A 26,276-nucleotide genomic window follows, 5' to 3' on the forward strand; every position below is an offset into this window, starting at 1 on the left:
ACCACTAGGACTTATAACAGCACACAAACCAACAGCCACTCTCAGACAACAACTCACCAGAACGAAGGACCCGATACCCAGCATGAGCAAAACCAATGTAGTGTACAAAATCCCATGCAAGGACTGCACAAAAACTACATAGGACAAACAGGAAGACAGCTAACAATCTGCATCCATGAACACCAACTAGCCACAAAACAACACGACCAGCTATCCTTAGTGGCCACACACGCAGATGACAAGCAACATGAGTTTGACTGGGACAACACCACTATTATAGGACAAGCCAAACAGAGAACAGCCAGGGAATTCCTAGAGGCATGGCACTCATCCACAGATTCAACCAATAAGCACATAGACCTGGACCCAATATACCGACCACTGTCCCTACCCTCCCGCTCACTGTTTTGATCCCTTGATGTGAAGGGCAGTGTTTGTCACTGGCCACCCGGGTGTTTTCCTATCTTCCTGGTGGTAGAAATTGAATAAAGATTCGTACAATTTGTGTCTTTCACTGTGTCTCACACCTGCGCACACACACCATGGGTGCTGGGGGAAAAAAAATATATTAAAAAAATATATACCGACCACTGCAATGGAAAGCTGGAACTGACAACTGGAAGCGGCAGATTCAAACCACTTCAAATGTCGTAGGAAAGATCACAGAAGCGCTTCACAGGAGGCTCCCAAGCATTGAGGATGTCACTTAGACAGGGGACGAAACGTCTGCAACACACATTCCCAGCTCGGCGAACAGAACCACAACAGGTAGTAACAATGTTTGGAAGCTTTTTGAAGGATGGTCATGTTCTCTTGTTGAAGATTGCAGATGATATAGTCCCAGAATTTGCTGAAGTAGGGTATCTTGGTGCACATTAATAATTTACGAGGTTAGTGGGACAGCTAGAATCTTAATAACAATGGAAACACTGGTCATTTTCCTGAAGCAGTGAGATTTAAAAATTGAGAAAAGAAACAGAGTAAGGACAGATGAGTGTAAATTAAACTGGATTATTAGAGTCCAATCAGGTACAGAACAAGAAATAAAGAGAGTGAAATAAGGGTTAACTAAGAGGGAAGAAAAAAGTGAGAAAAGAGCTTAACCTTGTAGATGTTAACAAATAACTAGCTGGTACAATGAAATTCCAGAATTTGATTCTCTTTCTGATTTGGAGAGTTTGCTTGACAATGCAGGAACATAAATCTCATTATTAAAACATCTTGTTATTTAAAAAGATCTTGATGCTATTCAGGAGCACATATGTTTCAAAATGTTGCAGCAAAAGTGAGTTGGTGTTTTTGCAAGCCTAACGACAAAGTGGTGTAAATTGTCTGGCAACTTGTGCTGATTCGCATTCCAAGTGCATCTCTTCTTTGGGACAAGTTGTTGGACAATATATGTGTTATAAACCTCAAACATCATGAAAGCCACCATTATTTTGGCACCAAATTCAAAACCATTACGTTGGTTAGCCATGTGCAAGACCGAAAGCTCTTACAGAATAACCAAGAATCCATCTAATAAAAGTTAATGCAGCTCAATTTTGACTCGTGATGGGAAATCAACAACAGTCTTGCAAGGGAGGCTTCATTGCTTGGCAGATAAATTCTAATGGCATTAAATAAGAAATGATATAAATATTCTGATCACATCAATGGAGAAAGTGAGAGAAAGAAAGTATAGGCAAGACTTTTATCTCTGTGATTGGAGATTGGAAGATAACCAGCTTTGTATTCCTGCCTCAGTAAATATTAGTTCTAAAGTCACAGTCTTCATTGCTAGAGGCAAGTATCAGCTGAAGTTCAGCCAGCCAACCCTGGAAAAGTTTTATCACAGATGGGCTGTTTATAAGACACTGCCACCCATACTTGCATTCTTCCTTACCCACTCTCTCACTTGCCATGCCCTACCCGTCCTCATGCCTTGTTGGTCATCAATGTTAAAAATCACACAACAGCATGTTATAGTCCAACGGGTTTAATTGGAAGCACTAGCTTTTGGAGCACCGCTCTTTCATCAGGTGGTTGTGATGATCACCTGATGAAGGAGCGGTGCTCCGAAAGCTAGTGTTTCCAGTTAAACATGTTGGACTATAACTTGGTGTGTGATTTTTAGTCCATCACCAGCATCTCCAAATCATGACTACTTCAATGTTGATTCACCCACTATATAGAAGCCATAAAGCCTGTGATGACGGTTAGATATGTGAAAAAAAACATTAAAATGAGTGATTAGTTCATAACTGTTCACTTTATTTAAAAACCAACCAACTGTTTTAATACCTGAAGCCATAAAGCACTTGTAACTTAAAACCCATTTGATATTTTGAAATAACCTGTTCAGGAATATAATGACACACCCCAGGAGCAGATGGAATTTGAATGTGGGCCTTTGACCTCGAGCTGGGGCTACTACATTACAAAACCCCTGCTTAAAACCTCTTGAGCTTGTCTGAACAACCATTGTGGAAGTGTTAGAGGTCATTCTGTGAGAACAGTCTGGGCCTTAAGTGTTTCAGTTCTGTGATTGTTGTGTGGTTTCTTAGACAAACCTCATTCTTTATTCTCGACTGAGATCCCAGAAATCCACTAAATTATTGAAATAGTGCCACTATTCAGTTGCTTAATGACCATGGACTGGGATTGAGGTAAGGTGAAAGATTGGCTATCGGCCCGCACCAAGGAAAGTTCTAATTCGTCGTAAGTGTTTGACATAAAAACATAGTAAGTAGAGTCAGAATAGACCATTCAGCCTCTTAAGCCTGCCTCACCTTTCCATTAGATCATGGTGGATCTACCCAGGCTTCAAGTTCTCTTTTATGACAGTTGCTCTTGGCACTGAAATCCCCAATTTCAAAGATCTATCTTTTCTTTAAATACATGGATTGATCTAGCCTACAAAGTCTCTGGGATAGAGGATCCTAGACATTCACTGCTTTCCGAAATGAAATTCCTTCACATCACAGTTTTAATTGAGTGTCCCTTTTTTCAGTAACTATGTCCATTAGTTCAAGATTCCACCACTAGTGGAAACATACTCTCAGCATCTACCTTGTCAAGCTCCCTCTATATGTTTCGACAAGATTATCCCTAATTTCTCTGAACTTTAATGAATAAAGGCTAATCTATTGAACCTTTCTTGATAAGTAAACCCAGTATTCCAGGAATCTCCTGTTCCCTGGATGCTGCCTGACCTGCTGCGCTTTTCCAGCAACACATTTTCAGCTATTCCAGGAATCAGCCCAGTGAACCTCTTTTGAGATGTCACCAATGCCATTAGCTCCTTTCTGAAATACAGGGACAAAAACCATACACAGTACTCCAGGTGCAGCCTCACCAACACCCTGTTCAATTGTAACAAGACTTCACTGTTTTTGACTTAAGCAATAAAGGCTAAAATTCAGTTTGCCTACTCAATTACTTGCTACACCTGTATACTAACTTTTTGTGCTTTATGCAGTAGAATACTCAGATACCCAGATGCCTCTGTCCTTCACTATTTTATTTCACTGTCCTTTTCTATTTAACTAATAATATGTCGTTTGATTCTTCATAACAAAATGCATGACCTCTCACTTTCCTACGTTAAGATTCACGTGCCAAGTTTTTGTCTGGTCACTATCCACTCGCAATGTATCTATATCTCCTTGAAGATACTTCTGTCCTCATTAAAACATGTCCTCCCACCTATTTTATATTGTCAACACATGTAGTCGCATTACACTCTGCTCACTCCTCCAAACCATTAATATAGACAGTATATGATATATAGTTCATAAACTTTTACATTTTGAAATAGCATCCACTATGTAGTTTTTGGTATGAAAATTGTCTCCCGTAATACACTGCTGCATTTAATTATTCAATTTTTTTCTATTTTTGAAGTATATACATTCTACTATTCATTCTCATCATCCCACCCATATATACTACCAAATTTCTCTAATTCCTGTCATTGTGAGCAAAATGATTTCTCCATTTCCCCCATCATCTTGCTGTAACTATGAGCATCTAGCTGATTTGGAATTGTGAAGGGATCAAAGCACTTTCTCGAGTCTTTTAATAATTTGACATTAGACAAAGGAGAAACTTCTCCAGATTGCAAGTATTGCAAAGCTTTGGCAGGTTTGCAGTAAAGCTGAATTATAATATTTAAGTTTCTCTTCTAAATTCTCTATGAAGATTACTTAAAAACAAAGCTGAGCTTTTCGTTACATTGACCAGTTGAAAAACAAACATTTTATCATTTTTCTTGTATTTGTATGAACAATCAGATGAAACAAAGCCCGCGTTGTTAGTTTATTAAAACATACATTTATCAAACATATCTGCATATATACATTTCTATATTACAGTTGTTTATCACACCTTTGGAATGTTTCATTAGCTCGTCTCCATCTCCTATAAGCTATCAAAATTGCTCTTCACCTGTTTTTTTTGCTTAAAAATGCACAAAAACAGAAAAGTTTGACACACCTAATGATACTCAGAACTAACATAAAAATAGATGCTGAAGATCTGAAATCAAAATGCAAAATCTAGGAAATACTCAGTAAATCTGCAGTGTTTTGAAGAGAGAAAGGTTGGTGACTTTTCCCATAAAAAAATTGAAGATCAGAAAGGGGAAAATTGGGGGGTAGTCATAAATTCATTGAATTGAAATATTAACTTGCTTTTCACTCCATAGTTTCTGTCAGAGTTTCAGACCATTTGCAATCTTTTTTTTTGTTTTTATTGCACCAGATCTAACACAGGAAACTAGCCATTTCACATTATTGTAACTAAACAAGTGATGCAACAGAGTAATAATGCCCAGGTTCTACAAACAGAAGAAATAATGCTTGGTTTGCCTCCAGTGTTTTCACAAAACTGTAAATAGTTATTATGAATGCTAAACACAATAAATATCAGTATGTTCTTTTAACTGCTAAGATGCAGCCCACCAGTGAACTTACTGACAATTCTCCAGACTTTGAATTCTAGGCAGAGAAGCTGAGCTAGGTATGTTAAAACCAAGTAATGTGATGCCGGAGATCTGACATGAAAATAGTGTAACTGGAGGAACTCAGCATATCTGGTAATATCTGTGAAGAGAGAAACAGAGTTCATGTTTCAAGTCCACTATAACTCTTTTTCAGAGCTCAGTCTAACTAAATCTATCGTGAATTCACCTTCCTAAGACAGAAGATTAGATCAGCAAGTTTCAGCTAACTTCACATGGGAACTGTATTTTTCAGAACTTGTCATTTTGATTATGATTCATCCAAAAATATTCTGGCTGGGTATGTAAGAAAAGAATTACTAACTGCTTGGCCGTATCAGTATCACTGGAATCGGGATTGTGAAAAATTTGAAATAAGACCTTTGTTATGTTAAATTGCCTTGGAAAGGCCTATCCACTTTGCTTCAATCTATACAAAGTATTTTCTTGACTTAAGGCAGTGTGTTACTGAGGTAAACAGACTACTTTAGAAGGTTGAAATCATGACCTTTCTGACAGTCAATCGATGGCCTGCAAAATAATCTATCTTTTAATGTCTGACAATTCATCTTGTTCCTTCCATTGTTTCCAGAATCCACCACATTCTGATTTGCATAGCACCAGCCTTCAGAGCGACCAACAATTAACAAATACATTTCTTTTATCAACTCTTTATTCACCTAAGTGTACAGGGAGGTCCCTTGATTCCCAGGGAGTATACAAGAACATCTGACTTACAAGCCCCCATACTTATGAGTGCGTTCCCATACAAGATGTCATGAAGTGATTTTAAAAAGCTCTGTCCACATAAGTCCCTTGTCTAATTCCTGGTCTCCAGCTATCTATTAAGACTCCTCCACCAGTGAAATCATTGATTCGATCCCATAATCGTCAACTCCACTTTCCTATCTTTTTTCCATAATCATTGATTCCCTTACTGATTAAAAATCTATCTATGTCAGCCTTTAATATACTTAACAACCCAACCTCATCAGCTCTCTGCATTTAAGAATTCCATAGATTCACTACCTTCTGAGAGAAGAAATTATTCCTCATTGCTGACTTAGCTGTGTGATCCCTTATTCTGAGATTATGCCCTCTGGTCACCCCCTTCTGCACCCCCCCATCCACCCCCTCCCTCCATGGGCTTGGTCTAGTGTTTGGTTTCCATCTACCTCTTCCCACTCTCAATCTGCACCATCAAGTCTCCCAAGAAACTTCAATGTTTCAATAAGTCTTCCTTTCATTCTTTTAAATTCCCATGAATGCAGGACCTACCTACACAGCCTCTCCTCATAAGATAATCTCTCCATACCTGGTATCAGTATTAAAAAATGTGACACTAGAAAAACGCAGCAGGTCAGACATCATCTGAGGAGCAGGAGAGTCTACATTTCAGGCATAATTCCTTCATCACGTTCCTGACTTTTTGACTGTGATCTCCAGCATCTGCAGCCTTCATTTTCTCTTTATTTGGTATCAGCCTAGTGAACCTTCTCTGGACCACCTCCAATGCCAGGTATACATTTGCTGAGATAAAGGGCCCACAATTGTTCACAATATTCCAGCTGTGGTCTGACATGTGCCTTGCATAGTTGCAGCAAAATCCACTACTTTTATACTTCATTCACTTTGAAGCAAAGGCCAGTCAATTTGATTTCCCTATCACCCACTTAACTGGAATCCTAGCTTTTTGTGTTTCATGTATGAGGACTCCCAAATCCCTCTGTTCCTTAGCTTTCTGCAGTCTTTTTACATTTAAATAATATTCCACTCCTGTATTCTTCCTGCCAAACTGCATGTCATATTTGTCTGTGTGGAGTTTGCACTTTCTCAGTGTGCCTTTGTGGGTTTCAGCCAGATCTCAGTTTCTTCCTCTAGTCCAGGGAGATTAGGTAGATTGGCCATGCTTAATTGCCCTGTAGTATCTAGGGATGTGCATGCTAGGTGGATTAGCCATGGTAAATACGGAGAAAGGGTCACTGGCTGGGTTGTTCTTTGGAGGGCCGGTGCAGGCTGGATGGGTCGAGTGCACTATTTCTGGACTGTAGGGATTCTATGAGTAGAATGTACTACAAACAACTGGAGGAAATAACAGATATGGAGATCACACATTTCCAACTTTATGAATATTGTAAGTACTAGATTGAAGACAGGAAACATGAAATATGGTGGTGAATGTTTTTAAGAGGTTTTGGGTGATGTGACACAACATGCTTAAAACCTTTTTTTTAGTGGAGAGAATGGGCAAAAAGGAAATGCAAGATTAGACAGAATTAAAAAGGTCCCAAGAGAAAGGTGAAACTTATAGGAGTTGAAAATAAGATCAGAGCTAAAGTTGGTTAGTCAAATATATGTTAAGGGATTAAACAGACAGAGAGAAATAGAGTTGGTGAGTGGGAACAAGGTTGGGGAAAGAAAAATGAATATCCTTGTATTTTGGAGAGCCAGTGGACATGATATATTATGATTTCCAGAAGGCGTTTGACAAGGACCTGCACAAGAAACTGCTAAATAAGATAAGAGCCCATGATGTGAGGGACAAAGTAGTGGCATCGCTAGGGGATTGGCTGACTGGCAGAAGGCAGAGAATAGGGATAAAACTGTCTTCTTTCAGGATGGCAGCTGCTGCTTAGTGAAGTTCAACAGGGGTCAGAGTTGGGACCACAGCTATTCACATTATACATTAACCATCTCGAAGAAGTAACAAAGGGCATTGTTGCCACGTTTGCAGATGACATAGAGATCGGTGGAAGGACAGGTAATATTGAGGAGGTGGGGAAGATGCAGAAGCATTTGGACAGGATGAGGAGAGTGGGCAAACAAGTGGCAGATGGAAAATGGTGTGGGAAAGTGAGAGGTTATGCACTTTGGTAGCAAGAATAGACGCATAGACTATTTTCTAAACAAGGAAAAGCTTCAGAAATCTGAAACACTAGGGGACTTGGGAGACCTAGTTCTTAAGGTTCAGTTGGCAGTTTAAAAGGTAAACACAATGTTGGCATTCATTTCAGGAGGACAAGAATACAAGAGCACAGGTATACTGCTGAGGCTCTGGTCAGAATGTGTTTGGAATATTATGAGCAGTTTGGGGCACTGTATCTAAGGAAGGATGTGCTGGCCTTGGAGGGCATCCAGAGGAGGTTTACAAGAATGATCCCAGGAATGAAGGGCTTGTCATGTAGGGACTTCACCTGACAAAGGAGCAGTGCTCTGAAAGCTTGTGATTTCTGACAATGTGAAGAACAGTTGAGGACTCTGGATATATACTTGATGGAGTTTAAAAGGATGAGAGGGAATCTCATTTGAGATTTACAGAATACTGAGACAGCTCGATAGAGTGAACATGGAGAAGATTTTTCCACTAGTAGGAGAGACTAGGACTCTAGAGCACAGCTTCAGTTTGAAAGAACGACCCTTTAGAACTGAGATGAGGAGGAGTTTCTTCAGCCAGAGGCTGGTTAGTCTGTAGAATTCACTGCTGTAGAAGGCTGTGGACCGAATTAGGGATTCAAAGGATAGGGAGAGAAGACAGGAGAAGGGATTGAGAAACATATCAGCTATGATCGATCGGTGGAGCAGATTCGATGGGTCATATGGTCTAATTCTGCTCTTTTCTCTGATGGTTTTATATCCTATGGTTATAAGCAAACACCTAAAATGAAACCATTTCTATTTCCCTTAAATTTTATTTATTTCATGTTGGCATATTTCCTTTTATTTGTTCATGGGTTGCACACATTACATGCAAAGTCAATATTCATTGTCCATCTGTAATTGCCCTGGAGTAAGTGGTGGCTGAATTACGTTTTCGAACTAATGCAGTCCATTTGGTATAGGTATACTCACCTGTTAGGAACAGCATTCTCAAATTTTGACCCAGTGACTCAAGGAACAGCAATTTAGTTTGAATTCAGGATACTGTGTGGAACTGGTAGGATAGATTCACATTGTGGCATTCTCAACCTTCTGCTACCCTTGACTTTATGTAGTTAAGGTTGCGAGTTTGGAACGTGCTGTTGAAGGAGGTTTGGTGATTTAATGCTGTTTTATGTGATGCATGCTGTTGCTACCATGTGCTAGTTGTAAAGGGAGTGAAAGAAACCAGAAAATGCTGGAGAAACTCAGCAGGTCTTGCAGCATCTGTCGAAAGAGAAACAAAGTTGATGTTTCAAGTCTGGCATGACTCTTCAGTTAATCAAGCAGTTAACACAATATATGTTCTGTACCTAAAAGCATTTAACAGTTTTTGTTTTGGCAAATGCCTTGGTGAGATACACATTTAACGTTAACGCTGCGTGTATTTTAATTTAATTCTATCCATTAACTCCTCAGAAAGGTAACCAACATAATCAAAAGCCCCTCCCATCCCAGTTAGTGTCTCCAACCTCTCTCGTCAGGCAGAAGATACAAAAGCTTATGTGGGCCAACAGATTCAAGAACAGCTTTATCCCTGCTGTTATTAGACTTCTGAATGCACTTCTCAAATTTCAAATGTAATATTGACCTCACTCTTTCTGCACCTTCTCAGCAGCTGTAACATTATCCTTATGTAATTTGTATGGTATGATATACCTGTACTGCACACAAAACAAAACTTTTCACTGTACTTTGGTACATGTGACCATAATAAATGAAATCAAATTAAGCTACTATAACTGCTGAGAAGCATAAGACTTATTGGAAATTTAAGTACTTTGGGATTTTGGGGAATTATTGGATGTTATATTCATATACATGTAATACAGTTGCATCAAGTATACTGTTACAATTTCATTTAATTTTGCATGCTTTGTTTTCTGAAAGTCTGGTAAACACTGATTTACTGGATAGGTGCCTGTGGGAGTTGGGAGCACCATTGACTTGTCTTAACCAGTACGAAGATATCAAAGCTCAGGTCAGTGTAATAAACCGCAGTTTAAATCCTTATTATTTATATGAATAAAGATCATGAAGCTGAAACTAAATTTCTACTGCTGTCAATATATACAGTAGTAACAGACAGCCACATTCATCAACTGACCTTAAGTTAACAATCGGCATCACCATTACTCACTGCAACAGGCTCTTCAGCCCTCTGATTTTTAAAGATGTGAAGAAATGCTATCCATTTGTCTTGAGGTCCATAGCAGAATTTAAATTTTTGAGTTTACTAGTGTGAAGATATTCTGTCAAGGTCTAGACAGTGCCCATCCCAGATTTGTTGTGACAGCAGTACTCCCATCTCCCTTCTAATTATCTGACTTTCCTGTAATTTCTGCTTCTCCGCTATTCCACTGACTAAATGCAACATCGAAACGTTAACAAGTTTGAGAAGATTTGTAGCTCAGGTTGAGGTTCTGGATGTAGATTTGCTCGCTAAGCTGGAAGGTTCACTTTCAGATGTTTCGTCACCATACTAGGTAACATCCTCAGGGAGCCTCCGGATGAAGCAATGCTGGTGTTTCCTCCCCTCTATTAATACGTCCAGAGGCTCACTGAAGATATTACCTAGTATGGTGACGGAACGTCTGAAAGTGAACCTTCCAGCTCAGCGAGCAAACCTACATCCAGAATTGAAGCATGTCATCCCAATATGACTAGTCTCTAGCCTCATGCCTCTGACCTCTTGATTTACACTGCACCTGTCAGCATTTGTTTAAACCTGTTTCCTTTTTCCTAACTAGTCCTAACTCTGGAGCAAAGCAAAGTAAGAATTACTGCTATAACACTCAACTTGACTCTTTGAGTCCATCCTTTTGATCCTAATAGAAGGTGCACATTTGGCAATGAGGGTACATGCTGAGTTCATCTATTTAACAAGTCAAATGATTGCCCAGGCCTGAAAATAAGATTAATTTATGATAATTTGACCAAAGTGGAAATGTTTCAAATCAGCACAGTTCTGCACTTTCTCTTGAATAATTAATGAAAAGTCTTTCACACTTCACCATTTTCTGCTACTTGCAAGTCACTAATAAAGGACCATTTTGAATGCTATGTGCCACAGTTTGCTGAACGAAGGTGTGCACTGAATTCTGCTGTAGAGTTTTAATCGATATCTTGTGGTATGTTGTTTTTAATTATTGTTTTTCTCTGCAGATTTTGAGCCACCTTCAGTATCTGTCTGCATTTTCTAATCTGGTTCAACACTGTTTGGTCTTGCATCCAGAACACACAATTCAGGATGACTTACTGAAGCCATTGTTGTTAAATATATTCACAGTACTTTGTATACAGTGCAAGGACTATTTTGGTAATGTACCATTATGTTTCTTCATCTTTCTTTCGCACATTTGGCATGCAAAATTGGAATCTTCTTTTCAGTGAAACTCTAATTATATTCATCAGTGAGCAAGTTATTTAGTTGTCTTAACAATGCATTTATCTAATAACAAACATAGAAGAAAAGTCCCACAGAACTGAACAAATATACAATCAGAAGTGGCCTTTTGAGATGATAGGAAAGGTGACAAAGTGACTTGTTTTTATGGGGTGCTTCAGTAAAAGAACCAAGGAGATCAGACTGATTTCTGGGCACATAGTCTCAGAGCTGAGACCACACTTGCCAACAATAATAAAAATGGAACCGGGAAACAATTACAAAAGAAGACCAGAGTAGGAAAAATAGAGAACTCAACTGGGAACTTTAAAAGCTAGAGAATATTGCAATGGTGAGAAAAGACAAGGTCATGAACAGATATAAGCAAGAGAATGAGAATTTAAATATGAATCATTTAAAATGACAGTAACTTTTGATCTGTTCCAAGAAATTACATTTTTGGAAGATCATTGATTTTTTACCAGCATAAATAAGGTTTGTCCAAAGAATAGTGGATGATAGATTGAAGTAAAAAGAAAAGCTTCTCATGATCAGATGAAATGGTGCAATGATATTTTGAGGGAGGGTGCAATGGGAGAGCAAGGTAGCATGGGGAAAACCCAGCAAAGCCATCAATGTATTGACAAGCTGTTTGGCTGCTGAATGGGAAAATGATATCTATCACAATGGTGAAAAGACAAGTTATCAAGATTTTACTGTACACTCGAGTGGTGTAGTTTAACAACCAGCTTACATCCATTCAAGTTGAAATTGGAGATCAATGTGGTTAGTTCCACACAGTAAAACCTTGCTGCTACCATGTTAGTTCTACCTGACTGAACTAACTTTTTTAATTTAGGTAAATGTGAGATGTTACATTATGGGAAGGCAAACTAGGGCAGGTCTTGTATTGTTAATGGTAGGATCCTGGGGAGTGTGGCCAAACAGAGAGTCCTGGAGTTGCAGGTGCATAGTTCCTTGAAAGTAGAGTCACAGGTAGACAGGATGGTGAAGAAGGCATTTGACACATTTGCCTTCAATGGTCAGAACATTGAGTATAGGAGTTGGGATGTCATGTTGTGGCAGTGCAAGTCGAAACAAAAAGCTGCCATTAAAAAGTTGTATTCCAAAAATTAATTGAAATAAAGGAATATTCGGCAACTCACTCAAAACTTATTCACTTAACACTTTTAATCGAAATATGACATCCTTACTTTAATGTCCAATTCCTCTTATAATAAAGACTTACATCATATAATTTGACCTAATGTTTTATGATTCGTACATTGGTGAAGCCAGTTTTGGAGTACTGCATACAATTCTGGTCACTCTTCTATAGGGACAATGTTGTTGAGAGTGTGGAGAAAGGATTTACAAGGATGTTGCTGAGACTAGAGGGTTTGAGTTATTGAGAGAGGCTAAACAGGCTGAGATGTTTTACCTTGAGGGGTGGCCTTATAGTGGTTTAGAAAATCATGAAGGGCATGGATAGAGTGAATAGGTCTTTTTCTGAGGATGGGGGAATCCAAAACTAGACTGCATAGGTTAAAGGTGAGAGGCAAAGTTTTTAAAAAGGAACCAAGGGGTAACATTTTCATGCAAGGCGTGGTGCGTGTATAGAACAAGCTGTCAGAGGAAGTGGTGGAGGTGGATGCAATTACAACATTTAAAAGGCATCTGGATGGATATATGAATGGAAAGGGTTTAGTCTACATGCTAGCAAATAGGACTAGGTTAGATTGGGATGTCTGGTTGGTGCGGATGAGTTTGAATGACAAAACTTTTTAAGGCACTTTTTTTTTTAAGATGAACTTTAAAAAGATTAGTAATTTAGTTCTAAAGATATTTCAGTTTACTTTGTGAATATTAACTTTCCATGTTGCACATTTATCAATGTTCAGGAAATTTGATTTTAATTTTAAATCAGTTAGATTGATTACCTCAGCAGATAAGGGAACCCCAGAAGCAATGTTGGATAAACTTCTGTCTTTGCCTGTCCAATAAGTACAATATTATGACTACCTGTAAGTCGATAGCTACAACGGCACGGTGGTTAGCACTGCTGCCTCACAGCGCCAGAAATCCGGGTTCAATTCCCACCTCAGGCAACTGTCTGTGTGGAGTTTGTACATTCTCCCCGTGTCTGCGTGGGTTTCCTCTGGGTGCTCCGGTTTCCTCCCACAGTCCAAAAAAATTGTGCAGGTTCGGTGAATTGGCCATGCTAAATTGCCCGTAGTGTTAGTTGCATTAGTCAGAGGGAAATGGGCCTGGGTGGGTTACTGTTTGGAGGGTCGGTGTGGACTTGTTGGGCTGAAGGGCCTGTTTCCACATTGTAAGTAATCTAATCTAATCTAAACTCAGAATTCCAAAGGTTATGCTACCTATCTGGTACTAGGGTTAAGAATACCTCTTCACTGGGAAGTAATTAAGATTCAAATTAAAAATCGATTAGAAGACCGTCTCTGAAAGTGATAATAGACCACTTGAAACATCATGAAATGATTAAGCAGCATCAACAATTGTGTTAAAATTGAAATCCTGTTGAAGAATGAGATTCTGAGGGGGCTTGATATGTTAGATGCTGACAAGCTGTTTACCCTAACCGAGGTTTCTAAAATAGGAAGGCACAGATTCAGGATAAGAGGCCATTTATTTATGAGTATTTATTTTTTTTGTAAGGTTAGTAACATTTGAAATTCTTTACCCAGAAAGCTCTGGATGTTTATATGTTGATGATATGCAAGACTGAAATCAATGGAAATTTGTATTTTTGAGGGAATCTAAGGATATGGGAATTGGACAGGAAAGTGGAAGCTAAGGATAAAAGTCAAATCTTGAACTTATTGAATGGCAGGCAGGCTCCTCTGGGTATATACCTCCTCCTGCTCCTATATCTAGGTTCTCATACTGCTTGCCAGATTTTTGTAAATCGTTTTTTTACTAAGAATATCAAATATCACGAGAGAACGTAAAGCGTAGAGCCATGTAATAGAACTCAGGGGAAAATTGATTATTAATTCTATGAACGGATGTGTATGTTTATTATGCTCTCAATGTGTACTTTTAATTACAATATTAAACATTAGCAAAGGAATTTGCAAAAATAGACTAGAGTCGGAACCTGGCACGCCTATTGTCAAAGTAGTTCTTAATAGCTAGGGACCCTGATTTTTAAACTAGTAATTTTTCAGTGTCAGTCAAATAACTATCTGTGTTTCAGGCTGTGAGGTAACATCTGCTATCTACCAAGCATGGACAGACTTGTTTATGCTTTTGAACACAATTCTACGGAAAAGCGCTCAGGATACATTCCCAGCAGTCGTAACTGCAGTGGCAAAGCATTGGGCTGCTCTCATAGGTAATATAAACTAGCTAATATGTGCATTCTTTGTATTCAGGAGACCAGACTTTTTCCCTTCGGGTACTTTATATCAGTGGTGTTCGCTTGAGCTGATGCAGCATTACTATGTATGTGTCTTGTATAAATTATTTTAGGAAAAAAATTTAATTGTGTAATTAAATTTGAATCCTTAAAGCTCCAGTACTATACCTATTATTTTCATATCGAAATATACAATGAATATTACAGAGACAATCACACATAATTTTATTTTGTTTGTTACCAGTTTAACAGCATTTGGCAGTTTTAGTGTGGTGTTTTATATACACACATGCGCCCTAAACTCTATTGATATGAGATCTTTAAGGCATACTTAGTTTTTATTTGAACAAACTTGATATAAATTATAGGAATGGTACACTGTAAACAGCAGGCTATTTATGGCTCTGAGGAGACCTCTAATTCAACATATATAATACTCTATGCCACTTACCTTGGCTATTTTAAAGCTTTGCTTATAATTAATCTCTATAGGGCAAAATTCATCATTATAATTTAGTATGCAACACTGCAGGAATATGTTGATCTATTTTATTATTTGTTTTCGCATTTTATAGATGCACATTGATTCCCAAAATACCTTGTCAGCTATTAAATTTGTCTGTTGCTTCTTTCCTGTAACTCCAATGGTTGTGTGTATATTTATAGTTGTTATTGAAAGCTGAACAAGAATTTCTTTCTATTCGTTGTGGGCTTCGTACACAATAAACCTTGTGAAATTTGGATTTGTGTTGCACTTTTCCCAGAGAACTTCTGTCCTCAAAGTGTCAATTTTCTCCAGGGCATAATTTCACACATTCTAATTCTCTCACTACAGGTGCATATAATATTCTTCACATAATAATGAACATTTGCTTGACACTCAATTGGAAAGTATAACAGGAGAGCCTTTTCTGCTCTTCCAGTCAATGCCTATTGCAAGTATTTTCCAGCAACAAGTTGCCGTATATTGATGAGCAGCAAAATTTACTGTGATACTTAACTAACCTCAAAGCATCAATACCGTTGCAAGATTAAACCCAATACTTCATTGGTCTCTGTGATCATGCTATTACATTTTATAATCTTCTATGATGTGCTATTATACAATTGCAAGAATGAGGTTTGTATCATGTATTCAATTTTTTTTGTCTTTTAGATACGATTTCCTTGTGCATTGAGATGTCTACCACCAGATCCTGTTTGTATACAGTATCCTTACAATTCATTTCTCTCCTTCTGACTGAAGAGGGAAAGAGGCAATGCCAAATTGGAGCGATAAATCACTCAATCAACTCTCTGACTATTACTAAGCTTTTAGATGGAAATGAAGGGGATGAATCATCAGGCAGCCAGCTCTGTGAGAGCCTATTAAAGGTATTCATTGAATTCCAATGCAAATAAATTGTAGTCCTTTTATGTATAAAGAATTTAAATTAACCAGTATTAATACGATATTTCCAATCGGATTGTCTAGCTTTAGATGCAGAACTGAATTTGTGTAAAAAAACCATTACAGACCTGTTTAATTATCAGAATCAAAAATTTTAGAATAATACACTGAACATTTAGAGTTACAGAGTCCTACAGCACAGAGACAGGTCCTTTGGCCCAAACTGGTCCATGGCCGACCAAAATGTCTGTCCATGCTATCCCCACTTCCATGCACTTGATCCCTTTCCTTCTAATCTTTTCCTATCCGTTTATTTGTTCAAATACCTTTTATGCTTGTACAATTGCAACATTTAAAAGGCATATGAATAGGAAAGGTTTGGAGCATTACACATCTAGGGCAGGCAAATGGGACTACATTAGGTTAGGATATCTGGTTAGCATGGACAAGTTGGACCAAAGTGTCAGTTTCTGTGCTATATGTTTCTATGACTCTGTGACACTAAATGTTATTAATGTACCCACGTCAACCACTTCCACTGGTATAGCTCATTCTATATGTATACCACCCTCTGTGTAAAAACATTGTCTCTCAGGTTCCCTTTAATTCTTTTCCCTCTAACCTTAAACTGATGCTCTCTTGTCCTTTATTCCCCAACCCTGGGAACAAGACTGAGTGCATTCAATCTATCCGTGCCTCTCATGCTCTTATACACCTCTTGGTCTCCTATGCTCTAAAGAAAAAAGTCCTAGCTTGTCCAACCTCTCTCTCTAACTCAGACCATTGAGTCCAGGCAACTACTTGTAAATTTCTTCTGCACTCTTTCCAGTTTAATAACATCCTTCCTATAATTAGGTGACCAAAACTGAACACGTTAATCCAAATGTGGCCTCACCAATGTCCTGTATTACTGCAACATAACTTCCCAAATTCAATACTCAGTGCTTTAAACGATGAAGGCCAATGTGCCAAAAGTCATCTTCACTGCCCTGTTCACTTGTGACTCCACTTTCAGAGAACTGAACCTGAGCTCAAGATCCCTCTATTCAACTACACTCCTTAAGGCCCTACCATTCACCATGGAATTCCTACCTTGATTTGACTTTCCAAAATGCAAGACCTCACACTTATCTATATTAAACTCCATTTGCCATCTCTTCACTCATTTCCCCAGCTAATCAAGATCCTGCTGCAATTTCTGATAACCTATCTCATTGTCCACGATACCAAATGTTTTAGTGTCATCAGCAAACTTGATTAATCATGCCTTATACATTCTCATCCAAATCATTGATGCAGATAACACAGTAATGGGCCCAACACTGACACCTGTGGCACTCCCCTAGTCACAGGCCTCCAGTCTGACTATTATTGTTGATTTCATTGGTATTTTGATCCCTAATGCTCGACACCATGAGATTGTCAGGCTTAGGAATGAACAATACACCAACAATAACTCCAGAGTCAACCATAACTCAGTAGCACTCTTATCTCTCAGTCAACAGTTGTGCGTTCAAGTTCTACTCCTGAGGCTAAAGCATGAAAATTGAAGTCAATACTTTATTGCGGTACTAAAAGAGAGCTGTATTATTGGGAGTGTTTTCTTTTAGATGAGACATTAAACTGATGGCCCATCTGCTCTCTGTGACAGATATGAAAACTCTGGTAGCTTTATTTTGGAGAACAGTGGGGTAGATATTAACAGGAGAAGACAGTAGATAAACTATTTCAACTGGTTGGCGATTCTAGAACTAGGAGGAATTGTCTGAGAATTAGGGCCAGGACATTTAGGAGAACTCTTAGAAAGCACTTCAGCACACATAGACAGGGTGGTAAATGTTTGGAACTCTTTCCCACAAATCGCAGTGGATGCTGGTTCAGTTGTTAATTTTAAATCTGAAATAAATTAATTAATGTTAAACTAAGATAGTAAGAAATATGGACCGAAGGCAGGTAAATGGAGAGACCACAGAGCAGCCATGATCTCCTTGCATGGGTTGTAGGGGCTAAATGCTTAATTCTCCAAACTTTTGGCCAATATTTTTTTCGCAAAGCAACTGTACAAAAATGAATTGTCTGATGTTATTTCTTTATGGAAACTTGCTTTGAGAAGCTTGTATCATGGTTACCACTTTGTGGTATGAACTGTCCTTCAAAAGCACTTCATTCACAGTGAAATACTTTGAAACAGCCTAAGGCTGTGAATGGCATTAAATAAATCCAAATCTCTTTTTTTTTTTCCTTACTTTTTCCAATCTCAAGTACTTAAGATTGGGCACCGATTTATTCCTCTCCAGACAGAACTTAAATACAGTGCATAACAATATAGTTGTTGACTCAGTGAGTTCAAGCTACATACTGAACAACCAAATTTGGGGGCAGCACAGTGGCTCAGTGGTTAGCACTGCTGCCTCACAGCACCAGGGTCCCAGGTTCAATTCCAGCCTCGGGTGACTGTCTGTGTGGAGTTTGCACGTTCTCCCTGTGTCTGCATGGGTTTCCTCTGGGCACTCCGGTTTCCTCCCACAGTCCAAAGATGTGCGGGTCAGGTGAATTGGCCATGCCAAAGTGCTCATAGTGTTAGATATATTAGTCGGAGGGAAATGCGTCTGGGTGGGTTACTCTTCGAAGGGTCGATGTGGACTGGCTGGGCCAAAGGGCCAGTTTCCGCACTGTAGGGAATCTAATCAAATGTCAGCACCGATTTAACTTCTCATATTAGTATTATGCAGATTGAATCTATTTCCAGTTTAAAGCAAAAAGTGACTAGAAATATTATTCCTAGGAACTGAAGCAGGACAATGTGTGTTTGTGAATGAATAGACTTTCTCTCTGCTTTTCTCTGATCACTTAAAATTCTCTAAAAGGGTTAGAATAGTGTATGTGGTACAGATTTTCAATTTGTATTTGGATGTGAAAACTTGCCTTTCCAAGATAACATTATGAAAGAACTGTGCCAGATTTTACTGTAGAAATTATAAGGGCCATTTCTGGTTATGTAGAAATCAAATAGTAATTTACAACAATTAAACATACATATTTAGTACAGAAAATGAAAGTTGATGTCTGAGATATTCTACTTCTCCCAAATGTTTACGGTCATGGTATCTTGACAAGAGCCTTATTTTCACTTTCAATAGACTTCTCTTATTATTAGAGCCTTCAGTTTTCAGTATCAAGTTCAATAATTTTAAAACATTTCCTTCATTTACCCACCCCCAAAGGAAGGTGCTGTCATGACATGGGTTGCTTTCTGCACAGCCATTCCATTTTTACCCACTATTTGCCCTATTATCAGCTGTCTAGCTTTTCTTCCCTGGTTACTATCAATGATCCTGTTATCTGCCTGAATAATATTATTTTTAATATTTTATCCTCATCTCTAATTTTTTGATGCAAGTGTACCAGTTTCTTTTTTAACAGCTAAAACACTGGTGATCTGTTCAGAATCTTTCCATCAGCATCCAACAAAGTTATAAACTCTTTATTGCCTCACCAGAAAGCTCTAAAATCCACATTTGGCCATCTCCAGATAGTCACCACAGATTGTGTTCTATGACACACCGCATGAAACCTAATTCTTTCTTTTTGATAGCATACTAAGAATTTCCCTGGTCTCCATTGTTTAGAAATACTCTAATCTTTTATTCAGATTGTTATGACACAGAAAGGGAGGGAGGGAGAGCCCAATCAAACTAGCCTCCCTATCCTTGTATTCAGCACATAGTAATATTAAAATTTTCAATGACCCTCAAAGTTGATCCCAATTCTTCCTAACTGTGTTTTACGTAACTGCTAGTTCCTGATACCAGACACTAGGTTTGTAGCTTAAACAAAATATTTAACAATTTATTCATCATTTGTAGCTTTAGCAGAGCAAAGTTAAACCACAAGGTAGTCTAATGCCTATGTTTTAAATCCAATCCCCTTTAATATTAGCCCCCCACTCGCACAAATGAAGAGGAATTTCTTCTCTCATGTAGTTGTGGAGTTATATACTCATAAAATCCCTACAGTATGGAAACAAGCCCTTCAGCCCACAAGTCCACACCGACCCTCCAAAGAGTATCCCACTCAAACCCATTTCCCATTACTCTACGTTTAGAGTAGTGCACCTAACCTACACATCCCTGGACACTATGGTCAATTTAGCATGGCCAATTCACCTAACCTACACATCTTTGGATTGTGGGAGAAAATGCATGCAGACACTGGGAGAATGTGCAAACTCCACGCAGTTGCCCGAGGCTGGAATCAAACCTGGGTCCCTGGTGCTGTGAGGCAGCAGTGCTAACCACTGTATCACCATGCTGCTAAATGCCACCATGCTGCTATATAGCTATTGTGCCACTATATACGCTGTAAGCTGTATAATTCTTTATCGCAGAAGGCTGCTGAAACTGGCTCTTTAAATATATTCAAGGTTGAAAAGGACAGATTTTCAATTAAACGGAAATGGAAAATTATTGAATGGCAGAGCAAACTTGATGAACTTAGTGACTTCTTTAGTAGACCACATCTCTCTATATGTATTCCAATTATCCAATAAATGTGAGCAGAGAAAAATGGTTTTAAAATACAGTTAGTTACTTGTTTATTCTCTTTACTCTGACCATAAGCTTTTGTTTTAAGTACATGTACATTGGTAGATTTCTTTTTGTATTTTTCTGAGTGGAGGCAAAAACTAGAGTAGCTGAAAGAAATTTGAAAGGCGTCTGTGTTTTGAAAATAACAAAGGATATTTAACTAGCTGAAACTAAAATTAGATAAGGGAAGAAAATATTGAAATCTCTACTGAGATACTATGTGAAACAAACTGTACATTTCAGTTACTCGTGGTTGATTTGGTTGTGGTTTTTCCATTTTGTTTTATAGAGCTTTGAGGGTAAATCATCTGATGATCCTCTCAGGAAGGTTGCAGCAGGTGCTCTTACAGCTTTGCTTCCTGTAAGCATTTGTGCTCAGAAGCATGCATTGGAGGGTAAGCCAGTCTTGTGTTACCTTTGGTTAGATTATCCAGAAAAGTAATGATGTTATATGAACCAGAAAGTAGGCTATGTTTAAAGAGTCCTCCAGGACATAGCATCAATAACCATGAATGATTATAAAAGGTCAAAGTGAAATGGATTGGAACATTCTGAATTTGTTCTCCCATGGTCATGAATTTGTAGTTCACCTATGCCTTAGTTAATCTGCAACAGCTTGAAGCAAAAAGAATGAGAAGGTATTCAGACCATATGAGAACTGATCTATCTCGTCAACTGCATGTATAATTCTTCGTCCTGATCTCTTTCTATTACTTACTACAAAGATAGGTGGAGGGAGAGATGGTGTTGAGGAGGCAGTGAGGCTGCGGGACTTGAACAGAACAGGAGAGGAGACTGGGCAACAAGTGGCAGATGGAATACAACATGGGCAAGTGTGAGGTTATGCAGTATGGTACAAAGAATAGAGACGCAGACTAATTTCAAAATGGGAAATGGCTTTAGAAACCTGAAACACAAAGGGATTTGGCAGCCCTAGTTCAAGATTCTCTTTATGTTAACATTTAGGTTGAGTTAGGAAGGCAAATACAATGTTAACATTTGTTTTGAGAGGGCAAGAAAACAAGAGCACATTGCAGGAGAGAGAGAGAGAACCTGCACAGTTACTGCCTTTGCTGTTTTGAATTCCTGTATCGCTGGACATCGGAGTGCGTCTGGGAAAATTAACAAACAGTGAATTTCACAACTAATCTTGGAGGAACCTGTTTGGGCGAAGTTCACAGCACAGAATCAGTTAGTCGTTGTTTTAAGTCTGTCCAATAGAAAGGCAGCAGTAGTGAGTAGAGTGGGTTCTTTCTTGATTATATGTTTTTGGAGATAAGTCTCTTGATTAAACTTAAAATATAAGCTATAACTATTAATTTAACCAGGGGGCAGTGTTTTATAGAGGAATAAGACGGTGTTATTTTCTGGGTCTGTAGATTATAAAGGAGCAAAAATGACCTTTAGTACAGTGATATGTACTTCCTGTCAGACGTGGGAGTTTAAAGAGAGTTTAAGGGTTACTGCGGATTATATCTGCAATAAATGCTGTTGGATGCGAATCTTATCAGATCAAATGGATCGTTTGGAGAGACAGTTAGAAGCAATGAGGAATTTGCAACAGGAACAGTAAGTGATGGATGGCAGTAATAGGAAGGGGAGAAAGTCTTAGATACAGTCACATAGAAGGGTTAACTCCAGGAAGGGTAAGAGAGGTAGGCACCTAGGGCAGGAGTCTTTTGTGGATATACCCATTTCAAACAGGTATGCTGTTTTGGAAAATGTAGGGGGTGATGGATTCTCAGGGGAACGTCGCACGAACAGCCAAGTTTCTGGTATTGAGACTGGCTCTAATGCAACGAGGGGTATGTTGGCTTCCAAGAGATCAATTGTGTTAGGGGATTCTGTAGTCCGAGGTACAGACACGTTTCTGTGGCCAGCAGCGAAAAATCAGAATGGTGTGTTGCTTCCCTGGTGCCAGGATCAAGGATGTCTCGGAGAGGGTGCAGAATGTTCTCACGGGGGAGAGAGGCCAGCAAGAGGTCATTTTCCACATTGGAACCAATGGCATAGGAAGGGAAAAGGTTGAGATTCTGAAGGGAGATTATAGAGAGTTAGGCAGATATTTAAAAAGTAGGTCCTCGAGGGTAGTAATATCTGGATTACTCCCAGTGCTACGAGCTAGTGAGGGCAGGAATAGGAGGATAGAGCAGATGAATGCATGACTGAGGCGCTGGTGCATGGGAGAAGGAATCACATTTTTGGATCATTGGAATCTCTTTTGGGGTAGAAGTGACCTGTACAAGAAGGATGGATTGCACCTAAATTGGAAGGGGACCAATATACTGGCAGGGCCATTTGCGAGAACTGCTCAGGAGGATTTAAACTAGTAAGGTGGGGGGGTGGGACCCAGGGAGATTGTGAGGAAAGAAATCAATCTGATACTGGTACAGTTGAGAACAGAAGCGAGTCAAAGAGTCAGGGCAGGCAGAGACAAGGTAGGACTAATACATTAAACTGCATTTAATTTATGCAAGGGGCCTAACAGGGAAGGCAGATGAACTCAGGGCATATTTAGAAACAAGGGACTGGGATATCATAGCAATTACAGAAACATGGCTCAGGGATGGGTAGGACTGGCATATTAATGTTCCAGGATACAAATGCTTCAGGAAGGATAGAAAGGGAGGCAAGAGAGGAGGGGGAGCGGCATTTTTGATAAGGGATAGCATTACAGCTGTGCTGAGGAAAGATATTCCCAGAAATACATCCAGGGAAGTTATTTGGGTGGAACTGAGAAATAAGAAAGGGATGATCATCTTATTGGGGATTGTATTATAGACCCCCTAATAGTCAGAGGGAAATTGAGAAACAAACTTGTAAGGAGATCTCGGCTATCTGTAAGAATAATAGCGTGGTTATGGTAGGGGATTTTAACTTTCCAAACATAGACTGTGACTGCCACAGTGTTAAAGGTTTAGTTGGAGAGGAATTTCTTAAGTGCGTACAATACAATTTTCTGATTAAGTATGTGGATATACCTATTAGAGAAAGTGCAAAACTTGACCTGCTCTTGGGAAATAAGGCAGGGCAGGTGACTGAGGTGTCAGTGGGGGAGCACTTTGGAGCCAGCGACCATAATTCTATTAGTTTTAAAATACTGATGGAAAAGGATAGACCAGATCTAAAAAGTGAAGTTCTAAATTGGAGAAAGGCCAATTTTGACGGTATTAGGAAAGAACTTTCGAAAGCTGATTGGAGGCAGATGTTCGCAGGAAATGGGAAGCCTTCAGAAATGAGATAACAAGAATCCAGAGAAAGTATATTCCTGTCAGGGTGAGAGGGAAGGTTGATGGTATAAGGAATGCTGGATGACTAAAGAAATTGAGGGTTTGATTAAGAAAAAGAAGGAAGCATTTGTAAGGTATAGGCAGGATAGATCGAGTGAATCCTTTGAAGAGTATAAAGGAAGTAGGATTATACTTAAGAGGGAAATCAGGAGGGCAAAAAGGGGACATGAGATAGCTTTGGCAAATAGAATTAAGGAGAATCCAAAGGGGTTTTACAAATACATTAAGGACAAAAAGGTAACTAGGGAGAGAATAGGACGCCTCAAAGATCAGCAAAGCATCCTTTGTGTGGAGCCCCAGAAAATGGGGGAGATACTAAATGAATATTTATTGTGGAAAAGGATATGGAAGATATAGACTGTAGGGAAATAGATGGTGACATCTTGCATAATGTCCAGATTACAGTGGAGGAAGTGCTGGATGTCTTGAAACGCGTAAAGGTGGATAAATCCCCAGGACCTGATCAGGTGTACCCGAGAACTCTGTGGGAAGCTAGAGAAATGATTTCTGGGCCTCTTGCTGAGATATTTGTATCATCAATAGTCAAAGGTGAGGTGCCGGAGGCTGGAGGTTGGCAAACGTGGTGCCACTGTTTAAGAAGGGTGGTAAGTGTGGTAAGGACAAGCCAGGGAACTATAGACCGGTGAGCCTGACCTCGGTGGTGGGAAAGTTGTTGGAGAGAATCCTGAGGGTCAGGATGTACATATATTTGGAAAGGCAAGGACTGATTCGGGATAGTTAACATGGCTTTGTGCGTGGGAAATCATCTCACAAACTTGATTGAGTTTTTTGAAGAAGTAACAAAGAGGATTGATGAGGGCAGAGCAGTAGATGTGATCTATATGGACTTCAGTAAGGCGTTCAGCAAGCTTCCCTATGGGAGACTGATTAGCAAGGTTAGAGTTCATGGGATACAGGGAGAACTAGCCATTTGGATACAGAACTGGCTCAAAGGTAGAAGACAGAGGGTGGTGGTGGAGGGTTGTTTTTCAGACTGGAGGCCTGTGACCAGTGGAGTGCCACAAGGATCGGTGCTGGGTCCTCTACTTTTTGTCATTTACATAAATGATTTGGATGCGAGCATAAGAGGTACAGTTAGTAAGTTTGCAGATGACACTAAAATTGGAGGTGTAGTGGACAGCAATGAAAGTTACCTCAGATTACAATGGGATCTTGACCAGATGGGCCAATGGGCTGAGAAGTGGCAGATGGAGTTTAATTCAGATAAATGCGAGGTGCTGCATTTTGGGAAAGCAAATCTTAGCAGGACTTGTACAATTAATGGTAAGGTCCTAGGGAGGGTTGATGAACAAAGAGACCTTTGAGTGCAGGTTCATAGCTCCTTGAAAGTGGAATTGCAGGCAGATAGGATAGTGAAGACGGCGTTTGGTATGCTTTCCTTTATTGGTAAGAGTATTGAGTACAGGAGTTGGGAGGACATGTTGCGGCTGTACAGGACATTGGTTAGGCCATTGTTGGAATATTGTGTGCAATTCTGTTCTCCTTCCTATCGGAAAGATGTTGTGAAACTTGTAAGGGTTCAGAAAAGATTTACAAGGATTTACAAGGGTTGGAGGATTTGAGCTATAGGGAGAGGCTGAACAGGCTGGGGCTGTTTTCCTTGGAGCGTCGGAGGCTGAAGGGAGACCTTATAGAGGTTGACAGAATTATGAGGGGCATGGATAGAATAAATAGGCAAAGTCTTTTCCCTGGGATCGTGGAGTCCAGAATTAGAGGGCATAGGTTTAGGGTGAGAGGGGAAAGATATAAAAGAGATCTAAGGGGCAACTTTTTCACGCAGAGGGTGGTACGTGTATGAAATGAGCTGCCAGAAGATGTGGTGGAGGCTGGTACAATTGCAACATTTAAGAGGCATTTGGATGGGTATATGAATAGGAAGGATTTGGAGGGATATGGGCCGGATGCTGGCAGGTGGTTTGGACTAGATTGGTTTGGGATACCTGGTCAGCATGGACGGGTTGGACCGAAGGGTCTGTTTCCATGCTGTACATCTCTATGACTCTAAGACCTATACTGCCAAAGTACTGTATTGCTGAGGCTATATAAGGCTCTGTATAAGGTCAAACCATATTTGGAATGTTGTGAGCAGGTTTTTGGCCCTGATTTTAAGGGCCAATGTGCTGACATTGGAGGGGATCCAGAGGAGATTTGCAAAAATAAACCTGGGAATGAATGACTTGTCATTGAAGGAGTACTTAAGGACTCTGTGTCTGTATTCTGAGATTAGAAGGGTGATGGAAGATCTGAGTGAAATTTACGAATACTGAGAGGCCTGGACAGAGTGATTATAAAGATGATGTTTCCATTAGTTGGAGAGACTAGGAC

The 26,276-nt window shown here is 39.4% G+C and overlaps 1 protein-coding gene across 3 annotated transcripts in view; it reads left to right on the plus strand.

The window, feature by feature from the left end:
• The window catches only part of rttn (rotatin), a 172,360-nt gene that overhangs the window by 127,774 nt on the left and 18,310 nt on the right, over positions 1-26,276 (plus strand). For all 3 annotated transcript variants that reach the window (XM_043688465.1, XM_043688466.1, XM_043688468.1), the window contains exons 28-32: positions 9,788-9,878; positions 11,063-11,216; positions 14,503-14,640; positions 15,821-16,038; positions 20,930-21,035. In XM_043688465.1, coding sequence (XP_043544400.1) covers positions 9,788-9,878; positions 11,063-11,216; positions 14,503-14,640; positions 15,821-16,038; positions 20,930-21,035 — 707 coding nt within the window. The remainder of the gene's footprint in view (positions 1-9,787; positions 9,879-11,062; positions 11,217-14,502; positions 14,641-15,820; positions 16,039-20,929; positions 21,036-26,276) is intronic.

The sequence above is a fragment of the Chiloscyllium plagiosum genome, chromosome 4 (assembly GCF_004010195.1).
Source record: "Chiloscyllium plagiosum isolate BGI_BamShark_2017 chromosome 4, ASM401019v2, whole genome shotgun sequence".
Taxonomy (NCBI): domain Eukaryota; kingdom Metazoa; phylum Chordata; class Chondrichthyes; order Orectolobiformes; family Hemiscylliidae; genus Chiloscyllium; species Chiloscyllium plagiosum.